Below are 22836 nucleotides of genomic sequence, written 5' to 3' on the forward strand. Positions count from 1 at the left end.
CACCAGGAAGAGTGATCCAGCAATGGCAAATTAAATGAATTGTATGGAATGGAATGCAGAGGTGGGAAGGCCACTTAGAAGTCTTCTGCAGTAGTGGCCATCAAAGGCAATGACTAATTAAATGAAACAGCCCAAATTGTACGAGTAGCTTGAGGGTGATAAGCCATTATCATAAATCTCCAGCCTCCCCGTAGCATCTGTTTTATTGTCTGCAATGAGCAGAAATATTACATAATAACACCTTATATTTCTAAAGCCCTTTACAGTTCAAAAAGTGCTTTCATATGCATTGTTTCGTTTAATCCTCTAGAGTGTTTACGAGTTGATATTTGTGAGGGAGATTTTCCAGATATTGAAATTGGGCCTATAGGTTTATAATCTCCAGGTTTCACCCCTCCTCTCCTCCTCCACCCAGCTTTCTTTTGTTCAGTCTTCAGGTACTTTATGGTTCTTTACTCCATGTCACTACAAAAAAAAAAAAAAAAAAGGGGTGCTTGAACAATGCACCAGCTCCTTGCTTAAGGCCCTCCAAAGGCAGATAAGTCATCAGTGTGTCTGGATTTGAGCTTGTAGGTTTATTTAATCTTTCTCTCATTGCAGCAGAATTCCACATGTTCTGCCATATGCTGTCCTTGCAATGCTCTGCACCCAGGAGTGAGAGGAAGAGCCCACGAGGGGCTAACCTTCCTCCCTTCCCTCCAGCTCCAGCCCTTCCCCCATTCCGTTTTTAGCCCTTCTCACCCTCAGGGAGGGGGCATGTGCCTCTGGAGGCCTAAAAGGGGATCCTAACTCACATAGATGGAATCATCAGAAGAGTGGGACTAGCGACCACCCAGGAGGCCTGGGGCCCTGGGCTCCCCTGCGATAGAGGCTTCATGACTTCAGCTTCTCCGGCTTTCAGAAGCACTAATGAACAGGGCTGAGCAGTAATTAAGATTGTGTTCAGTTCCACATCACGCAGCACAGCTGCAGGCAGCCGGGAGGAGGGAGTGGGAGGGAGGACAGGAAGGATGCCCCCAGCCTTCTCTCCGCACTCTGAGCCTGCTCTCCAGGGCCCTCCGTGGTACAGCAAGGAGGTGGGTAAAGCTGTGGATGGGGGGGTGGGGGGGGTGGGCCAACTTCAGGCGACGGCTGGCAAAACACCATCCACATGCCAGTCAAGTGTTGCTCCGTGCTGTGGGGTGCTGCGGGGTGGAGCCCTGGTTTTCTCAGGGGTGAGGAGGCCCTGCTTTGCAACCAGCCCGGCACTACAGCGGGATGGGGTTGCGGTCTGGTAAGGAGGAGGGGTGGCAGAATACCTACCACCTACTCATTACCATCCAAGTATGCCCATCCCTGGGGAGGCCTGGGACCTTCTCCTGGTAACAACACCCGCCCACCCCTGCCCTGCCACCAAGGGTCCTCTCTGGGTGAGTGTCACAACAACAATATTCAGTGAGCAACACTGAACCCAGAGCTGGAGACCCAGAGGTCGATATGACCTAGTCCATTCCAGAAAGCACAGCTTCCAGTGAGAAGGCAGATTTAAAACAGACATAACTGCGAAGTGGTGTGTGTACTGTGACCGCTATAAGTAAGAAGATTTAGGGGTTCTATAGTGGTTTGAAGTTGTTATGTACCCCAGAAAGGCCATGTTCTTTTAATCCATTTCTGTGGGTGCAGAACCGTTGTAGGTGGGACCTTTTGGCTAGGTTATTTCCATTGAGATGTGACCCAGCCCATTCAAGGTGGGTCTTAATCCCTTTACTGGACTCATTCATAAGAAGATAAAGGACCCACAGAAAAAGCACAGAGAGCTTGCCTTTGCCTGAGCAAAGGCAAGAGGCATGAAATAGTAAGTGGGCTTTCCCAGCCCACTGAACCGCCAGTAGGATGTGGGGGCTCAGCCCAAAGCATGAGTGAAGACAGAAGGGATAGATTTGAGGGAAACCATCAGGAGTCACAGGCCTGGAAAGAGCGACTGCCAGGCTGCCCCAAATGTCCCAGCTTCCACCACTTCAGTGCTGGCTGGATGCACAGGCATTTTATCTGGATCTCTGGGGTCCTGTCCCAGCGCCAGTGCTAAGCTGGGGTGGGGGATCAGAGAAGAGTGAAGGGGCTGACAGAGAAAGGACAGAGCCAAAGGGAAGGGGATTAAAAGCCGGGGACTTGGCACGGGGCTCGAGTCCATTTCCAAGCCCCATGCAGGGAAATGAGCACAAACAGGAGAGAAGATTGGTGTGGCCCATGTGAGCCTGTGTCTGAGGCCCAGGACGAAGCTTTGGTCTCATGGGGGGAAATGGGGGTCAGAGCACCATCCCCTGCCCTGTCCTCTGCTCTCAGAGGGCACAAGTACCTGAAGTTGCCCCCAGGGGCAGAACTAGGAGGTGACAATTATCAACTCCCAACAGACAGGACTGCCTACAACCCACAACCTGTGAGTTACAAAAAGAATGGTTAAGGCCTCAAAATGGTGGATTTTCAGTAACATGGTCACCACTTTCAAATATATGTTCTCAGCACTCATTTCAAATTGTCTTGTTGAAGTGTGCTAACTCATGACCACAGGGCCTGCCGTGCCCTCTCCTGTCAAATATCACAGGACCTCCCCTTCTCCTGGTGGGTGGCCCAAGACCCCACCCCCTGCTGGCCAAAGGATTTGGGGTGGTACTCCTAGTATATAAAGAAAGCTTGTAATCCTGGAGGGTTGTCACCCACCTCTTGGCTGGTGAGTGTCCCACTTCATTTCTTTCCTAAATGTAGGTTTTTCAATTAACAAGACCTTATTTTCCATTTTGTCTGTGGTTTTGTTCTCCTTAGCAGTCAGAATACTTGAGATCTTCACGTGGCTGTGATTTAAATGTCTGGAAATGGGATGAACAGGTGAGCTGGGTTCTCCATGGAACCCACTGCACCCCTCGCCTCTCCCTCAGGTGGTCACGGAGTTGGCAGACACCTGAGAACACCTCTTCCTGGTGTTTGTGTTCCGCCCCACTAAGAGAAAGAAGAATGGAGTGGGGCTTGGAGAGAAACGGGTCTCTTTCACTGGTGTGTGAGGGAGGGGAGGGACTGTTGCTCTGAGCCCACGGGCAACAGCTGATTTGGCCTGTCTTCTGGTGCCCTCATCAGAGAAGTGGACACTGGAGCCCAGTCCCATCTCTCCCCACTGACCTGGTGGACACGGAAAGCAACTGTGAAGGAACCTTTAGTGCCGGAGGAAATGGAGGGAGGGTTGGAATGCCTTTTATTTGGGGTGTCTTTCTTTGGTCTTGTGTATTTATAATATTTCTATTTTTAAAAGAATCACTTGGCTTTTTGTTTTGTTTTGTTTTAGCATATTTTCCTTAGAGCAATAAAGGCTTTTGCAACGTGGAAAAAGTGACATTTGATCTGAAGGAGTCTGGAGGGGGGCTCTGAGTGTGGGGAACTGACCTTTAATAACCACCCACCCAGAGGCTGCCGGCTGACAAAGTACAAGCAGAGCCTCCAGGAACGGTGTCTAGTGCCGTCCGCGGGTCTGTGCACAATGGGCATCTGTTGGTGACATCCCCGGGTGTATGTGTGTGCACATGTGCACGTGTTTGCCTGCTTGAGCTCCTGCCCCTCTTTCCCGGGTCTCTCTAGGTTACTTTCGCTAAACCTCTTTCTTTCCTCTTCACTCTACTGCCAACCCTCCCAGTTCTCAGTTTTTCCCCCTCTTCTTTCAGCCTAGCCCCAAAGTCCTGAGGGCTGGGGCAGAGGGAAACAGTTGCTGCTGCTTTTCCCCAGCTCCCACTCAAACCTGACACCCACAGAAAGGTCAAGCCCACGTGGTTCTGCACATCCCCTACCTGGCCCGCCCTGGCTGTTTCCATGACGACAGCTGGGCTGGAAATGTCCTTAGCCACCTCCACTCAACGCATGGGGCTGCCATCCCAGGCTCCATGCTCAGAAAAGCCACCTTGCCAAGCGTTCGGAGTTATAGGGCCCCTGGGAATACGGACAGACAGAGAGAGACAGAAGAACAGATCAAGAGAGGCACACACACGGTCGGAGACAAAGAGAAACCTGTATGCTTGGGACATGGAAAATATGAAAATGCAAGTAAGATGGTGCCAGAGCCTCAGAGACACAGAACTGAGAGATGAATAAAGCAAACAATCGGAGACGGAACCAGGGAGAGGAGACAAGGAGAGGCACAGAAAAGCATGATGACACAGGGAGAGAAACCCACACTGAAAGACTAATGGATAGGGAAGAAGGAAGAGAAGATGAAGAGAGGAGAGGTAGAGAGCAGAGAGGCATGAGAGACACACCAGAGCTCCCAATCCCAGTACATTACCTCGTTTCTGACCAGAGCTTAGATCCAGTAACCTCCTCTTTGTCTCATCTTCTCCAGAGTCTCAGGTGGGGTCTGAGTGGATTTGTTGGCCAGACTCCACCTCTGGGACAGCATTTGCCCCCTTAGGCGAGGCTCTGGCCTAAGCTAACAACGGTAACATTGAACTCTGCCCCAACACACACCCACACCCCTCCTTGGCTTAGGGGGCCCCTGATTTCACTTCATCCCAAATGTATCATACTTCATCTCTGCTTTGCCTCTCCCAGGAAGTGAACTGGACCTCAGCACACTGAGCAGAAATAGCAAAAAAAAAAAAAAAAAAAGGCACAATTTAGGGAGTAATGAGTGTGAACATCAGAGAGGATAAGCTCCTGGTGGCAATTAGTGTGAAATAGAAGAGCAGCAGCCTGGAAGGAGTGAGGGGACAGAAGGGTTCAGAGGAAGGGAGGGAGAAAAAGGAGGTAGGTTCAGAGTTTTGACCAAGGCAGGCCAAAGAAGAAGGAAAAGTGCTGGGCAATTTGGGTTGGTCCTCTGAGCCTGGTTAGGAACACCTGCCTTCAACATTAGCGCCATAATTTTCCATCTTCAGGGTATCTCACTGGCTATAAGTAAGAACTTTCAGCATCTTGGAATTCTCAGTCTTTCTTCTTCTTCTTCTTTTTTTTAATTCAACAAGCATTTATTGAACACCTCTTCTCTGCCAAGCATTAGGAACCCAGCAAGGAAGAAAACAACATGGGGTATACCTAGCAGTACAGTTTAAGTAATGTCAGTCTTTCTATTTAGCATTTTCTTCTTAACTGGGGCCAATAATTAGGCCATCAGCACAGGACATTCTGGGACCCATCCAGCCTTTGAACTCTCCTAACCCTGACCACAGTATAGTGGGGGTAATGGAATAGTGCCCCCAAAGTAACCATGTCCTAAGCTCAGATGGGGGTGTTGAGTAGAATAGGTGCCAGGCTGGAGCCCACTGCCCTGGTACCCTCAGCACAGAAAGCCCAGTGTGGGGGCTGAGCCCAGAGGAGAAACCTTAGTCCAAAAGGTTGTAGGGAACATTCAGACAAGGCCAGGCTGAATTAGCCAACCTGGCAGAAACAGTCTACACACTGCTTCAGAAACCAGAATGTGAAAATCAAAGGTCCTGTCCTGCCCCTGGAAGGTGGATTCTGGAATGGGTGGAAAAGGGACAATGGTGGGTCTTGATGCCCTGACTCTGCATCCAACTGAAGCTGCAGTGGACAGTTCCTGTGCCTGCTGACACTGTCCTACCTCTCTTCTTCTCTGCTTGGAGGCTTTTCTCAGTCTCCGCAGGACATTCTATAAGTGGCAGGATATTAACACCGCCACAGGGCAAACCTCAACCAATGAGGGAAGGACATCAGTAGATTGAAATCCCAGATTTCTCCAGCAGATTTCTCCATCTTTCAGTAAGGAGATTCTGAGCTGTGATCTTCATGGCTCCTCAGAGCAATCCCAGGGGAACTGAGCCTTAATTTCCCACCATGGATCCACTCAATGCACCCTTCTCTGTGTCATTCTCCTTGCTCCTTCAATCCTGTTGACTCTAAATAAATTGCCTATATTCAAATCCTTGTCCCATGGTATGTGTTCAAAGAACATGAAATAGCCTCAGAACTCATGGGGGACCCATCTTTTTGTGATCTTCCTGACCCAAGAGTCTGCCCCACAGGGCAAGGCTTAGACTGGAGTTGTAGGGCTCTGACTCTGACTGTTTCATGGTAGGTGATGGGTGTTTGAGGAAAGGAGTCATGATTTATCATATAGGCAGGGGAAAGGACAGCTCACCAGCTCTCCCACCCAGATGTTGAGGAGGCCAGGACTGGTATACTGACAATGCAATGCCCAGTTGATGCTTCAGGGTGGCATGACCAGTGCAGAATGTATTTTCAGACAACTATACCTCAACTACATTTCCACTATGATTTCTAAAAGTGTAACTTTTTTGGTAACTTCACCCCACTGCTCAACTGAACTGTTAGGGCACAGATCACCTGCTATTTTGGTTTCTTAACATCCCTTTCCCTTTCTTCAGGTAATAGCAACCCTCTCCCACTTCTTATTCTCATATGGTTCTGTCAAAGGAGGATTATCAACCACAGAACTCTGTCCCCTAACCCTAGGTTTAGCCCATGAGCTAGGCCCAGTCAGTAAAAGCACCCTCTTGCCCTGATCATAGAAATTGGTCCAGAGATAAGCATGTGCCTCAACCAAGACAATTAGAGTCTTTCCCTGGACTTATTATATGGAGTTGGAAGGGAGGGCTCTATCTTTCCTCTGGGGTTGCTAAACTGGGATGGTATACCAATAGCCCCAGAAAAGTTCAAAGTGATCGAAAGAGGGGTCTGAAGAAATTATTCCTTAGTGTGGGGCTTCACATTTATCCCTCATTGGTTTCAGACTTTGTATCATTCCCATCTATAGTCACATCTTAAAATTCTGGTTCTGTTATTCAATCAGTTACCTATCCCACTCACTATTGATAAGGATGCCTTCTACACATTCATCCAAGTCATTGATAAAAATGTTAAGCTGGACAGAATTAAAAAACAAACAAAGCCAGAAAGAAAAATATAGCGGCATATCAGCTTATCAATTACTGAGAATGTTTTAGGGATGGTTGTTCAAAAAGCTATGAATCTACTCAATTACACTTTTATCCAGCCTACACTTTCTATTGTGTCTCCCCGATCATGACTTGATCAGGAAACATGCTAAAGACCCCATTATACCTTGGCATTCTGCTGAGCCGATAATTTTATCCAAAAGGAATGTAAGAGTAAAGAACCAAAACTGGTCCTAGGGATCACCTATTCTTTAATATGCTCCTACACTCTCAGCACCCCATCTCCCCTCCTGCACATGCATGTTCACACACACATACACACACATACACACACACAACACCCTCTCCCTCTGCCTCTGCTCCCTTTCTCCCTACTTATCTGCTAAAGGAAAAATTTCTAAAAAGTGGATTAGGTCAGCACAAAGGGAGAAGGGTGCCTGTTTGGGAAGAGAATACCCTTTCTTCAGAGCAGTTTCTGACATACCATTTGCAGAAGGGTAGGTTGGGAGAACGGAAGGAGATGAGCACTCCTTAGCCATACACTGCCCACTGAGGCAGCACACTGAGGGCTTAGTAAGGTCAGGGGCTGAAAGCAGGGAATCAAGGAACAAGCCCACTGTCTCTCCGCTCCGGCCTGTGGGAAACCCTAATTCCTCTGTTGCTGCACCATACTGCCTCCCATAGGCCAACTTTTCTTTTGCTTTTAGGCCTTTTGTTGTTTTCCTCTTGCAGAACAATTCTACACCTCCATGCCCTTAGCCCTCTATTCCCTCTGTCTACTGCTTCTTCATTTTTCTGCCTCTCTCCTATTCCCTACCCCAATCAGCCTAGGGCTCTTGCCCATATGCTCTCCCAACCTCCTGTGTATACACTTACCACAACACTAATCAGGTAGGCCAGATATCCCCTCCACTGGTCTATGTGGGAAGATGTGGTTTTGTTTTATTCACCTCTGGGCATAGTGCCCAGAGCATGGCATTGGCTCAACAGACAGATGAGCAAATCTGTGCCTTAAAAAATCTACTTCTGGGTTCACATAAACAGCCCTCCCACAAACCTAAGACTGATCTGGCAGTAACCTGTCTTACATCTTACAACTGATGTAAGGCCAAAGCTTGTAGGGTTAGCTTGGAATTTTCAGGGAAAAATATTGGCTGTTTCACGTGGCTAGGGCTTTTCTCAGCCTTGGGGGGGACTCACTCCAAGGCAGGGCCAGGAAGCTCCTCTAGGACATCTTTGGTCTTCCAGCAATAATCCTTGTGGGCAGGCCTGCCTGGGAGGGGCAGACTTCCACAGTATTTGCTGTGCCTGCATCCAGAGCCTATTTCTGGAGCAGGTATTGGACATAAGCCTGTGCCATTCCAGCACTGATATTGCCAAGTCCTGGGGTGATGAGTACATGAGCCAGCACGGAACAGTGGCAGTCACTTAGCATCTCCTCTTGCTCCAACCCGACCTTCTCTGGACATATCAAGTCATTACTGCCTTACCCCGTCAGTAATTATCCTTCCCAGGCTCTAAAGTTTAGTACAAAATTTTGCTCATTTGCTTTAACTTTCTATTTCATTAACTTGAGTTAAACTTGAGTTAGGAAGAAAGTTAGGGGTAATGAGAAGGCTTTCTCAATGCATAAATATTACTGATTTGAGAAAGTCCTAACTGGAGTTCCTTAGAGTTTCCAGGATCTAAGGAGACAGATCAGCATTTGGAGCCAATTAGTATGTTTCCTATGGTTAGTCAATTATTGAACTGGAACACAGAGAGGTCATTTGACTTATTTATGATCACACAGTAAGCCATGATACAGATAAAGATAGTACTCAAAACTCTTGGTCTCAAATTTAGTGCCACTTTAATAGCCTAAGTAAGTCTATATTAATAAGTTAGCTTATTGAGCTAACACAAAAGTTATTTTTGGTAAAAGGAGTTTCACCTTTTTTTTTAGAGCTGTCACTTAGGCTGTTACCTCTAAACCGATTAAGAAAATACAAATAAAATTCATTGGGCTTCCCTTCTATGGAGACCTGTCTCTACAGTTAAAAGAGATCTGGGGCCTTTCTGTCATACCCTAACCAGGCTTTTACATGGGGCTAAAATGCTTACAGTTCTACAACTTCTTTATGGTTTCTTTAAATACCCCTTCCCTGCTTTTTCATACTAAATTTTCTGTTTCTGAGGTAAAAATGGGAGACAGGGAAAAGGCAAAGCTAGACTCTTGTCTGCACTACAGAAATACTATTTTCTGGTACTGAAACAGTCTTTATCCTATGATCAGCATTTTATATCTCACTGCTTTTTTTCTCAAACTGTTATTACTGAGAGAGAATAAGTTTTGGTTTATCCCATAGGGAAAAGAAAAAACTACTTTTTTTGTTATTTTTTAAAGAAACCTGTGTATCCAGCTGAAAGCTTATCAGATGCCTCTGTAGGAAGAATGTGGCCTGGCATCTGAACCCCAGGCAGAGATGGCCACTTGCAAACTCAGTCCCAGGCCAGATGACTGTCAGTGTCCTGGCTTCCTCAAAGGGGCTGGGGGCCACAGAGGGCCACTCTCAATATCACAGGTATCCTACTAATAAAAGCAGTGGCAATAAAGTTAATACCCATAGCCCATGAAAAAAGAGGAAAGTTTATCTGGAAATTACTATAAGAATATTCATATTAAGTGAGTACACCAAATCATCTATCACCTGGTTGGTTCCCATCCTTTCAGAAAAGGTAAATACTTGATTTAGAAACAAATGTATTTTCTCTGATGATTTTTATAGCCACTCTGTTCATCATTTGGAATTTGGAACACATTACCCAGGAAGAACCTCCATGGCCCTGGAGGGCCTACTCAGAGCACTGGGGCTTGGATTGTCAGAAGGCATGTGCTAAAAATGGAAGGTTCGGGTGGCTCAGTGGTAGAATGCTCACCTGCCATGTGGGAGACCTGGTTTGATTCCTGGCCCATGCACCACCAACCCACCCCCCACTCCACCCCACCCAAAGAAAAAAGATGAAGAAAGAAACACAGAAGGTTGCCAAAGGTTACCAGCTTCCCTGCAGGTGGCAAGCGTTTGTCTCCCTCCCCATTGCCTGGGAGCATCTCCCTGGGAGGAATCGGGTTAATAGTAACACACACACAGCTATTCTGATGAGGAAAGTTTTATATGGACAAAACATACTGAACAAGAACATGATAAACTAAGAGGGAAGCTCAAGCTCAGTCAGGAAAGCTGCCACAAGGGACAAACTTGGAACTAGTCAAGAGTGGTATCAAATACTCACGTCATATTTGCCAGTCTAATCTTGAATCTGGCCTCTTTTAAGTAGAGGAGGAAGTTGGGGAGGGGGAGGGAATCATGCATAAAGTAAAAAATCTACATATACACACATTAACACTCACATTTTCACATTCTTTTACCCATCTTCCCCTCAAGGAATGAATCAGACAAAGGAAAAGCCCAGCCTCTTCCCTAGAGTCCCTATGTGGACTATAGATTTGTTATAAAAGCCCCAGACAGGGCTTGGATTCAAGAAGGCAGATGTCACTCTTCTCGGTCCCACTCACTCCTGACAATTTACTATGGAAATGCTTGGGACACAGGCAGGGAACACCCAGAAGAGGCAAGAAAAATATGGCTCACTTAACTTATACATCATATACAAGGGCATCAGTTTCTCCAAGTACTTTCATGCTTAGTCCTTCACTGGATTTTTAGCAGACTTCTAACCTGCAGCAACAGAGCTCAGTCAAGCTGCGAGACATAGAGAAAAGAAGTATTTTGATCCAGCATGCACTGGGTCAGTCACTTCATCCAAGACAGTCACACATGCCAGCCCCAAGCATGTCCTCAGGGGCTTGCAGCTGCTTGCTTTGTGGAGTAGAAGTTTGGGCTTTTCCCTCAGATTTCTTCTGGTTGCTGCTGCTGAGCTCTCCACCTTTCCCTCCGGACCCAAGACAGCTGCTTGGCGTGTGTGTGTAATTTACTGTTCCACTGCGGCTGGCTCCTCCCCAGCCTCTGGCTTCTCAACTTGTGACTCTGGAGGAATCAGATACTGGATCTCCTCTGTGCTGATGGCTACTTTATCTGGCTGGAGCCACCTCTTGAAATGTTCCAAGGTGCTATGAAAGAGCAGGAGAAAATGGTGGCAGCATCAGACCTTGCTGATTAATTGCTTAATGATTATCTCAGTTACTCAAATACTGCCTACCCGCCCACTACCAATTGCTTCCCACAATTGTTTCTCACTGCTACATGGGGAGAACAACGCTACTCCTCTGACAGCTGTGCATCCTGGCATCTCTGCGGCATAATTTACCCCCTAGTGGGCACTTTGGCTATAAGCAGCACCAGGCCCTCTTCAAATGCAGAGCCTCTGAAGGCTTGATGAGAATAGCTGAAGAGCATACACCTCAGTCCTGTCTTTTTCTTTTTTTCTCAAAACTGGTGAGATGAGAAATTGCCAAGGGAAAGAAACACTCAAATAAATACCAAATTATTCGTGAGGCAGAAATCTGAGCATCTTTAAATCTCTCATACCTCAGGCAGTCTGAGGCTCAATTATTCTTACAGCATTTATTTGCATTAAGTGGATTATTTTTTTGCTGCTTTTTTTTTTTTGCTTGTGATTTTTGTTTGTTTATTTCATCTATAGCAGGTCACCAAGATAGAAGCATCTGAGCAGCAATGTCCCCCCACAAAGGAATAGCTACTATGCCAGAGGGCTCCCTTTTTTGTCTGGCTCTATGGCATGGAGGGAAGTGAGATTGTCAGGACCAGTGGTTCCCCTCCTGCCTTTCTTAAGTACCCACTCCAAAGCGATTAGATATTCATAATAAAATAGAAATGACTAGAAATAAGGAAAATGTCATTCTGTGCTCTTCAATAGCACAGTCTTAAGCCAAGAAATGAAGCCATAACCAGTAGACTTTTCGATACTCATCAGAGGATGGGGGCGTTATGTCTTGGACAATTTGATTTCTTAGCCGCTTATTTCCTTACCAGAAACATAACACAAGGGAGGGGGGCTCACCTCCCTGGCCTTTTCATACATGAAGACCCACACTATTCCACTGCAAAATGCCCTTTGTTTCAAAGAATAAACTTTGCAGTTTGAAAATAAACGCATATATACTGTTTCCTGGTCCTTGTTCTGAACAACCATAGAAAGAAGCAGTCCCACAGATGTAAGTTAGGGGGGATAAATCCAAAATCAGAGGGCAGTGAGAGCAGCTGACAGACTCTAATGCCCAAGCTCAGGGGAATCAGGTTATGACAAGGGCATTTAGCCTTCCTCTACCACACTTTCAAAGAATTGTTAAAATTATTTCTATAGAGAAGGAAAAGCCACGTGGAAAGGTTAACCTAAACCTTGGTGCTGATCTGATTTCAGAGAAAGAGAATTCCTACTTGAAAATTTTGCAGGAGAAAGCTTTGTCTTTTCTTCTTAAAACTGGAGAGGAATGAAATATTCAAAGGGAAAGAGAACATAAGTAAATATCAAATTATTTGTGGGTTAGGAATCTGTGCAACTTCAAATCTCCTATGTCTGGAGTAGTTTGAGGCTCAACTTCAAGCTACCTTTAAAGACAGAAAAGAGCAAAATTTATATTATTTTCTGAATCCTCAGAAGGTAGCTGGCCTGATCTTAGACCACATAATGTGAAAGTACTTTGAAAGGTTAAGAAGTAAAACGTAACCGTGGCTTTTCGCGCTGATAGTGCAATGGTCAACATGGTGAGCATCCCTAAAACTCACTGGACTTTCTGTAAGATGTGCGGCAAGTACCAACTCCACAAAGTGACAAAGTACAAGAAGGGTGAGGATTCTCTGAATGCCCAGGGAAGACTGCGTTAGGACAGGAAGCAGAGAGGCTGTGGCAGGCAGACTAAGTCAGCTTTCCAGAAGAAGGCTGTGTTGGTTTGAATTTGTTGTATACCCCAGAAAAGCCATGTCCTTTAATCCTCATTCAAAATTGCTGGGTGAAAGCTTTTTGATTATTCCCATGGAGATGTGACCCACCCACTTGTGGGTGGTAACTTTTGATTAGATGGTTTTCACAGAGGTGTATCTCCACCAATTCAAGTTGGGGTTGCTTAATGGAGCCCAGTAAGAGGGAATCATTTTGGAAGAAGCTTGAGAGCCCATGAAGCCAGAGACCTTTGAAGATGAAGAAGGAAAATGCCCCTAGGGGAGTTTCATGAAAAAAGAAGCCAGGAGAGAAAACTAGCAGACTTTGCCATGTGCCCTTCCAGCTGAGAGAGAAACCTCATACTTCATTGGCCTTTCTTGAGTGAAGGTAACCTCTTGTTGGTGCATTAATTTGGACATTTTCATAGCCTTGCCTTTCTTTGGACATTTTCACTGCCTTAGAATTATAAACTAGCAACTTAATAAATTCCCCTTTTTAAAAGCCATTCTGTTCTGGTATATCACATTCCAGCAGCTTGCAAACTAGAACAAAGGCTAAAACTACAAAGAGGATTGTGCTGGGTCTTAAATGTGTGGAGTCCAATTGCAGATATAAGAGAATGATGGCTATTGAAAGGTGGAAACATTTTGAACTGGGAGGAGACAAGAAGAAAAAGGGCCAAGTGACGCAGTTCTCAGCTTCATCTTTTGTTTTATTATGAAGACAATAAAATCATGAGGTTATATTCAACAAGGAAAAAAATGTAACTATGAAGTTTTATTCACATACTGTCAATGATTTCAGCAGCTGCATCTTCATCTGACCCCATGGGACTGTCAAATCAATGTAAATGATATGTTGCAAACAGGCTAGTTCATATTCCCCTAAGCGTTTTGGTTAAAATTCAGGTCTTTGTTCTCCCTACCAACTTTTTTCTTTTATACTGCAATTTTATTTCAATCACACAGTTAGCATGAGGAAATTTAAATCAAACAGTATGTCCCCACCAACTTTTTTATTTTGAATAATTTCTGACTGAACTTAAAAATTCTGTAAAGAATATTAATACTAGTAAAACTAATGCTTATATAGTGCTTACCAAGTGCCAGGCACTTTTCTAAGCACTTAATACATAATAATTCATTCAACCTTCACAACAACCGTAAGAGGTAAGTGTTAATACCCTTGCTTTGCAGAGGAGGAAACTGAGACACAGAGAGGTCACTTGCCCAAGAACATGCAACCAGTAAGTGGCAGGGCTACTTCCTGAGTGTCCGCCCCATTCTTCTCATTGTAGCAGAATGCTCTCTCCACCTTTCTGCATCTTACCCACCTGCATGTACTGTTCAAGCCCCACCTTCTTTCCCACATGAACATCAGAGCCCATAGGGAGTCCCGTGGCCTCTCAAAACCCAGAGGACTTCTGTCATTTCTACCCATCTGGATCCTTCACATGCTGCCTTGTCTTGTGAGGTATGTCTTTATATATGCCATATCTCCCCAACTAGTTCTGAGGACAAAAATAAAGGGATCTTTATTGTCCAGTGGAAGAAATGTTTATTTCATCTAGAACTGAAATTTTCTGTAGTGTATAATCTATTTCAATCTATCTGTATAGCTCATTTGAACAACTGAAACACAGGGAGCCCAGAATAAGAAAGAGGTCCTTTAATCCTGTATAGATTGTTTAAATGCTTGGATACATTCTAGAGTATATTAAGCAGATAATCAAAAAGTATTGGCAAAGTTCCCTAAGGGATGGGAGAAAGAATATGAAACTATTAAACCTTACCATCAGGGAATCCCCTGATACTGTGTCCAACTTTAGGGACACTCAAATCAATAGGCCATGCCCTCAATCATGAGGCTTACTTCTATGAAGCTTATGAAGGTAGCAGAGAAGCTTAGACTACCTATAGGCATGCCTAAGAGTTACTTCTGGAGGACCTCTGTTGTTGCTCAGATGTGGCCTCAGTCTCTCTAAGCCCAACACTGCAAGTAAAATCATTGCCCTCCCCGCTATGTATGACATGACATCCAGGGATGAAAGTCTCCCTGGCAACAAGGGAGATGACTCCCAGGGATGAATCCAGACCTGGCACTGTGGGATCAACAATTACATCCTGACCAAAAGGGGGAAAAGAATTGTAATTAATAAAGTACCAGTGGCAGAGAGAGTTCAAATAGAGTTGAGAGGCTACTCTGTAGGTTGCTCTTATGCAAGCTTCAGTTAGACCTTGCTACCTGTCATAACCTGCCAACCCCCAACCAGGACCATTCCAGCCAATTCTAAAGAACACCTAGGGCAATATATAAGATTCCACAAGAGTTCCATGCACTAGAGTAACGTTCCAGAAATCTACAATCTCCAGATGGGTCCCTGTCCAGATAAGTCCTGAAATCTAGCCCAGCCTCTCCAGAACATCAGATAATTCCATCTCCCTTACCCCATATTAGTGACAGGCTCTTCCAATATGAAAAATTTAGAATCACTATAGCCCAAACACCCCTAAAGAGAGGATGGAAAGATCAAAGGTGATGGTGGAATTATACCGAGAAGACAGGATTTTAAAAATGAATATGAATGCTGAATCATTAAATTGATATCTCTTTTAGTCTCCAGTATTTTAGAACAGATAGAAGTAAAAACCTAAAATTGTGGAGTTGTGACCCATGTTAAATTCTGAAATATGTTCTACAACTAATTTTGGTGCTGTGCTTTAAAATTTATAGCTTTTTTGTATATATGCTATTGTTCACAAAAAAAGTTGATTGTGATGATAAAAAAATATTTAAGCCCTCTAGCCTCCTATATCCTGGAGCAGCTAGAAGGAAAAACATGAGAAGATTGTATAGTAGCCCACGACAACAAGATTGTAACTACTTGTTGAAGAGTACTTTGAAAACGATTGCTTTTTTATTTTGTTGCTTTGTATATATATTATACTATACAATAAAAAGTTAAAAATTTTAAAATAAATAAACAAATAAAGGGGTCTAAAACATCCGAATAGGCCCCTCTCTCCCAAGGTATAATGCCATCATAGAGTACATGCTTAATAAATTTCTTCATTTATTCTACACAAATTTATTGAGTGGCTACATTATGACAGAAACTCTGTAAGATAATGAAGAGTCAGAGGTAAGAAGGCATAGTTTCAGCTTTTGATTATCACGTTTTTAAGCAAATTGCATAATTAAAAATGAAGACAATGGTTCTCCCTCAACTCTATTCAATTGTGACCAAGATGTAGAGTATTTGTTTTTTGGTGAAAATACCCAGTCTCAGCAATCTGCCGAGCTGAGAGCAAATAGGGCAATCTCATAAAGAAAGATTTCTAAGTTTTAGAGAAGAGCTGATGTTGATATCGACTAATATCAGGACTTAGATGCCACTATCCCTGAATTCTTTAGCAAGAAAGAAATATCCTCAGTGAAACAGATGATTACTTGGAACCAGACTGGGAATCAATTACCTCTCATCAGAATCAAGTCCATCCACAAAGAAGTCTGACGCTAACTTCTCCTGGAGGAACCGATCCCAGCATTCCTTCTTGGCTTGGGCCAGGGTTCGAAGCATGTCCTTGGAAGTCACTTCCTGATTTAAACCTTTGATTTTTCTCAGCTTCTTCTCTACAGAGAAAAGAAGTAGGGTTTATCTCAGAAAGTGCGTATGAAATGAAACATTAACTAAATGTAAAATGCAAAACGACAACTTAAAAATTCTCTCACTGATGAGTACATCTACATCCCCTGCAAAAGGGTTTATTTCTTAAGGAGGACAGTTAAAAGGAAAAGAAACACTTTTCCCTTTCCTTCAGATGTCCTTGCCTTGCATTGCTTCAAATAAATATTTAACCCATAAAAAAGGAAAAGCCACACGTTCTCATAAATAAATCGATGGCATGTTTTATTTGAAATCACAGAAGCTCAGTAGGTATCTCTCTAAGGAATGCTTGATTTTCCCTGACTTAACATGTGTATACCATCGTCTTTTTTCAACTCCCTGAAAATAGTCTCTCTGAGGAGTAAATGCTTTTTCTTTTTGTAACAGTGACAAGAAGAGGTTTCTAAATCTCATGAGAAAGAATTAGAGAAAATGACGAGATCCAGTGGCTCATTAGACACTAAGATTGACTTGATGAGAACCCAATAATAAGAGACCTTTACGATCTCCGTGTGTGATTAAATTCTTGTTTAAAGAAAAACAATCTCAACATTTTTTAAAGTTGCTCAGCTTGTAGCCTGGATGCTGGAGATTAATAAAAACAAATGTCACCCCTTTGAGAGTGGTCCATATGCCTTCCTAATGATAGTTGTCTAATTCCTCCTTTGTACTTTAAGTACAATTATTGGACAGATTTCCCCCTTTGGAAAAAAAAAAAGTATCACCATTTACTTTCTGCCTTAATTTTGTCTTGCCTTCAACTATAATACATGGGTAAATAACAGCTTTTGGGATAAGGGGAACTGGAATCAAGCCCAGAACCAGCAGAAACTATGATTTGCAATCCTGTCTCCATTTCTGAAGAAGCCACATGAGCTAGGACCAACGATCAAAACAATAAACACCTTTAGTTACTGTACATGTCCATCAAGAGCTCACCTAGTAAAACAAACAAACAAACAAAAAAAGCACAAAAAAACTTGCAATTGATAAATGTCAAATATTTGAGGAGTTTTAGTTTCTCTTGAAGATGTGAAAAGGGTTATATATATCTCACATGTAACTGGCCAAGTCCTTAACTGTTGCCCTTACTAATGGATTCTCTTTGATATTGATTTATTTGGCAATAAAAACAATTTTTATGTTGTCTGGCCTTGGTTCAAGGAGGAAAGTGCTCTGTTTGGGCTGGAAAAGAACTTCCCCTTCTGAGCATACTGAGCCTCTGATTAAGTCTGATCTAGGTAGGGCAGGCAGAAATGAGTGTCATTACATACCTCAAACTTGCCTGCCATTGTCCTTCAGTCCCTGCCATCAACAACAGAAATGACCTATTTTCCTCAGAGAAGGAAATTTTAATCAACTTCTTAACTGATTTTAGAAAGGAGCAGTGGAGTTTAATTTTCAAAACCAGTCGTCAAGAGTCAAAATCATCCATCCCCATGAAAATTTCTTATAACTCCTGTGTACATAGCACCAACAAGCTCTCTTGGATTTTTGCTTTTTTTCTTTATCATCATTAAACAAATGATAGCTCTGGCTATGACAAAACAACTTTCAATCCCTTCAGCCATGGCTACAAGCATTACTTTTACATCAAATCTTTGATGGCTGCCTGACAAATTTCACATTACACCTTCATTTTTCTCATAGCCATCATTCCACTTGTGTTTTTCTTTTTTCTCCAATACGTCATTAACAAAATTTCTTTTGTTTTTCCAAGATATTGTTTAGCAATCCCATACATTCTCCTCTGTTTCTTCTTTCTTTCCTTCCTTAAAAGCTTTTTAATTGCCTTTTCTTCCTTAAAAATTACTACAAGGCTTGGTTTTGTGAGACCTCCTGGGTCACATGAATGGATGTTCAACAATAAAAGGATACCACAATTCCAAAGACTGGCAATTGCTGCCCTAGACTGACATTTCTCTTTTCCCCTAACATGGGACAATCTGAATTTCTTGTGTTTGGAGCCTCTCTAGATTCTTATGCTTAAGAACAGGCCCTGAAAGTATGTTCAGGAAATATTTAATAAAATGGCTAACAAGAGGCAGAATGAATTTTATATTAGCATGCTCCCATTCCAGAGCTATTTAAGATGACAGTTTTTCAAACTGTAGCTTCAGAAATCCACATGCAGCCCTGAGGTCACGATCTTATTTTCAAGGATGGCATAAGGTTTGACATTTTTGAGTTATTTGAATACATGGTTTTCTAATAGCATACAAGAGATACTATCGAACACCAAGAAATGAAGAATTTTAATGAAACAGAAACAGGAGGTGATAAAGACCATTTTAAGCAATATGCAAGGAAAGGGTAGCTCCTTTTCAACAACCCAATTGGAAAGACTCCTAAAAATTACACCTGAGAGATAAATGTGGTGAGGAGAAAAAAAAAAAAACAAGAACAGAAAAGCAGTTTTGATAAAACAAAACATCAACATGTTTCCCTAAAATCACCAGCTTCTGATTTTTTTTTTTTAAGCCACATAAATTACCTAGAGATGCTAAATAAACTTCTGAATCCTGCAAGGGAGCCCAAGGCTTTAGAGATGGCTGCACAGCTAAGTCTGCTGCCTCACTTTGGCCTTCACTTGAGGGATAAGAATCCATGAAGGAGTCTGAGAAGGCGTTGTTGGCACCATCCTCTTGGTCAGGATTTGGCAGACAGGAACAGATTTCAGCCCAGAGATCCCGGCCAGATCTTGTAGCTCTAGAGTCAATGCTCTCAAACATTTTCATCTGGAATCTGAGCTGAAAAACAGAAGCTCAGGTGAGTAAGGAGTGGCTTTAAGGATACAGTATAAGTATATGGTAATAGATATTTGTTTACCCATTAAAGGAAAGTAAAAGGCTTTTAAGAAATTTCTTTTATCAAAATTGTATGCCTATCAGATTCATATGTTACAGAGAAGATGATGATGATCAGGGAATTGAGTTCTTTTTCTGCCTCTGAACTCAAGTCGTTTCTATAACATTTCTTTCTTTCTTTTTTTTGGGGGGGGGGGAGGATGGATGGTCAGGGAATTCAAGCCGGGTCTCTAGCGTGGAAGGCGAGTATTCTACCACTGAACCCTGAACCACCCGTGCACCCTGTTCCCATAACATTTTAAAATGAAATTTCTAGGACATTTCCAGTGTGGACAACCAGTCAGCACTTTTCTCCAAAGATCCCCAAAAAGGAACTGCCCTGTCCTCAGTCAATTAAATTTAGTCTGTCTTTGATTGTGCTGCTTGATGAAAACCGCGTCTAAGTATTGACATAATGCAAGGGTCCGTGCACTCTTTACAAGGAGAAGCTGGGCTATATGCCTCATGTGCTTATTTTCATAGAAACACTGAAACGTAGGCATTTTTACCATTTCATAAATGAAGAAACAGACTGAGAAGGATAACTTACCCCAGGGCACATTACTAATATATAGTAAATCCTTGACCAGAAATCAGATCAGTGCAGCACCAAAACCCGCGTTTTATCCCATGCCGCTCAGCCTGTTTGAGAAATACACTGAAAGCTGCTCCGCACACAGTTTGGGGGCTTTCACAGCTATTTAGGCTTATAGGATGAATTGAGACCTTCTTTCGGGAGGGACCTTTCAGATCAAGACTGAGCCAACGACCGAATAATTCCAGGAGAGAGGGTCCAGGCAGTCGCAAGGCCCAGAAATGAAAGGGACAGATTAAATCACGGTGGCCCAGGGTGAACTGACGCCAGGGGGCCACAACGAGCCCACCACCACCACCCCGAACTCATTTGAACCCACCCAAACCATAACTTTGCTTGCACAGAGAACTTCCCGGTCCCAAGACTGCCAGAACCGCGCAGGGAACTCAGGCGTCCTGACTCCAGGCCTCAGTCGCTCCAGCCTCAAGCGCAGGCTGAGCGGGATGAGTCAGGCCTGGAGGTCCCTCTGGGGTAATCCAAGGTCAGGCTGGAGCGGGGTATACAATACGCTGGGACCCGGGACTGTCTTCACCTACCCCAACTGTCGACCCAGCAGCACGTAAACGCTCGATTCAGCTCAGTAGCTAGTAGAAGGGAAGTGCGGAGAGGCAGAATCTTCGAATGACAGATCCCGGGAGTTCTCCAATCACCGTCAGACCCGGCGATACTCTGTGCTTGGATTGGTCTAGAGGCGCTCTGTGTGAGGAAGTGAGGCGCAGAGAGCCGAGCCACTGGTGGGCGGGGCTGTTGTTGCCAGGAAACAGTGGGATCACGTGGTCCCGGCTCCCTCTCTCCCAGCTCGGCGGGTTCCGCGTAGAGCTGTGGGTTGCATTTGGGGGTGTGCGCCTTTAAGCTCTCCCGTCTTGTACACTCTGATAGGGAAACCTAGTTGCCAAGACTTTGGACTTTTTTTGGTCTCCTGAGTGTTTAGTGTACCTTTTCGGCAATTGTCTGGGCCGATGTTTGTTCCTTAAAATTTCACCCTTTCGCCATCTAAATTAGAGCATTTCAGGTGCTCGGATGGGGAAGAAGGAGACTTCTTTCCCTACTCCTATAGGTGACCCATGTCCCATTCATTCACCGAGTTATGAAACGTTCCCTCATTCAGTTAGTCAACAGACACCAAGCTGCGTGTTCTAGGCTTTGTGTTAAGCTGGAATTCAAATCAGTAAAGACTTGGGTCCTAGGTAATCACAGTTTAATGGGGGAGAGGATGTGCCATGGAGGCAGACAAGTACAAACAATAGCAAAGAGTTATAGAGGATCTGATGGAAGCGTGGACAGGGTACATAAAGGAGAGCATCATAACGGGAGGTGTGTCCGAAACGCATTTTAAATGATGACCTTTGATGTCCATCAAGGGTTATCAGCAGGTTTGCTGAGATGCGACTCCTTCCCAGTCCCCCAGTCCAACTTCCAGGCGAGTTATCCTCTGCTAAAAAGACATGTGATGAAGGACATAAGCCAACCATCAGTAGAAGAAACTTGGCTAAGGATATAGTTTCTACATATCCAAATCCAAGCAATGAGGCCATGGTAGTAACAACTTGTTTGAAAGGGAGTTTTACAAGCTGCTCTATTGCTCAGTTTTATAACTATTTTTAGAGAGAATATATAAATAGAAGGAGCAGAAAGCAAGGAGGTCAGAAAAAGGAGCAAATAATAGGCAATATTTTGGCAGGGCTTACTTATACCGAGAAAAAGAATCTGGCAGCATCTGGTCCACAGAAAGAGGAACTAAGTTACGGGTACTTCATCAAGCCTTGTTTATGCCCCTTTCTCTGATTTCATGCTCAACAAACTCTGGATTTCAAACTTGGCCTCTCCAGTATCTTGATACCAGAAGGAAGGTGTTTTTAACTGTGACACAAAAAGCCCAATCACTGAAAAATTACACTTTATAATTTATAGTGGTAAATTAGCAAATTGACACCCTTACCAACCCACCCATGTCCTGTGAGTTTGATTGGTTTGTGTACTGAACAAATCCAGCCTAGATCCTGGAGTTCCAAAGCTGAGAAACAGATCCCAAGTCCTGGTCATCTTTCCCTCCCCAAGGACTGCTCAGACTAGGAGGCCATTTGGGAACTATCCTCTACCTTGGACACTTCAGTGTGATTAGTAGTAACGTGGCTTTTTTTGTTTTGTTTTTAATTAGAGATTTTTTTTTTAATGTCTCCTCAATCAGTCTAGGCCTTGACTTAGATCAGAAACCATGTGTTTCAGGTCTCTGTATCTCCAGAGACAAGTAATACCTGTTCAAAAAGCTATAGGTCTTTCATGATCAGGGACTGTTTGGAGTTAGATGCTGTGATTCCCCCTTCAGTCTCTTCTCTGTGTTGTAATCAGGTTGGTCCTTTTGGAATGAATATCAGATCATATTTCTCTCTCTCTCTCTCTCTCTCTCTCTCTCACACACACACACACACACACACACACACACACCAAGAACTCTTTGATGATTTCCCATTGCTCTTAGAATAAAGACTTACATCCTCATCAGAGTAAACCAGTTAGAGTTCTTACTTCAAATGGCAGAACTCACTGTAGCCAGTATAAGCAATAAAAGGAATTGATTAAAGCAGCTTTGTCTAATAGAGCTCTCTGTGATGATGGAAATGTTCTATATCTGAGCTGTCTAATATGGTAGCCTACAGCTTCATGTGGCTATGAGCATTTGAAATGTGGCTTTTGCAAGTAAGGAAGGAGATTTTTTGATTTTATTTTAATTAATTTAATTTAAAAGGCCATATATGGCTGATAACTACAATGCTGTACAGCACAGGATGAAAGGATATTAACTAGTTCACAGAATCTCAAGGTAGGCCAGCCAGCCAGGAACCTTCTAAACCTCACTGAAGGACTTCTCAGGGAACACACCACCACCACTGAACATAGACACTGCAGCTGACATGGCTAAAAATTGGGCACTGGACACAA

The 22836-nt window shown here is 43.7% G+C and overlaps 1 protein-coding gene across 2 annotated transcripts; it reads right to left on the reverse strand.

The window, feature by feature from the left end:
- Nucleotides 1-10021: 10021 nt before the first annotated feature.
- Nucleotides 10022-20564, reverse strand: CCDC32 (coiled-coil domain containing 32). Of its 2 annotated transcripts, none has more exons than XM_077127457.1 (4): nucleotides 20433-20564; nucleotides 18950-19205; nucleotides 16265-16421; nucleotides 10022-10998 (listed from the first exon to the last, which is right to left on the reverse strand). In XM_077127457.1, exons 2-4 carry the CDS (start codon nucleotides 19191-19193, stop codon nucleotides 10860-10862), a joined length of 540 nt encoding a protein of 179 aa, XP_076983572.1. In that variant the 5' UTR covers nucleotides 19194-19205; nucleotides 20433-20564; the 3' UTR covers nucleotides 10022-10859. The 2 variants fall into 2 exon arrangements, with proteins under 2 accessions (XP_076983572.1, XP_076983573.1); XM_077127458.1 differs by having other exon boundaries at nucleotides 18950-19200; nucleotides 20433-20548.
- Between the last annotated feature and the right edge of the window lie 2272 nt (nucleotides 20565-22836).

Source organism: Tamandua tetradactyla, chromosome 14, assembly GCF_023851605.1.
Source record: "Tamandua tetradactyla isolate mTamTet1 chromosome 14, mTamTet1.pri, whole genome shotgun sequence".
NCBI classification, from domain to species: Eukaryota; Metazoa; Chordata; class Mammalia; order Pilosa; family Myrmecophagidae; genus Tamandua; species Tamandua tetradactyla.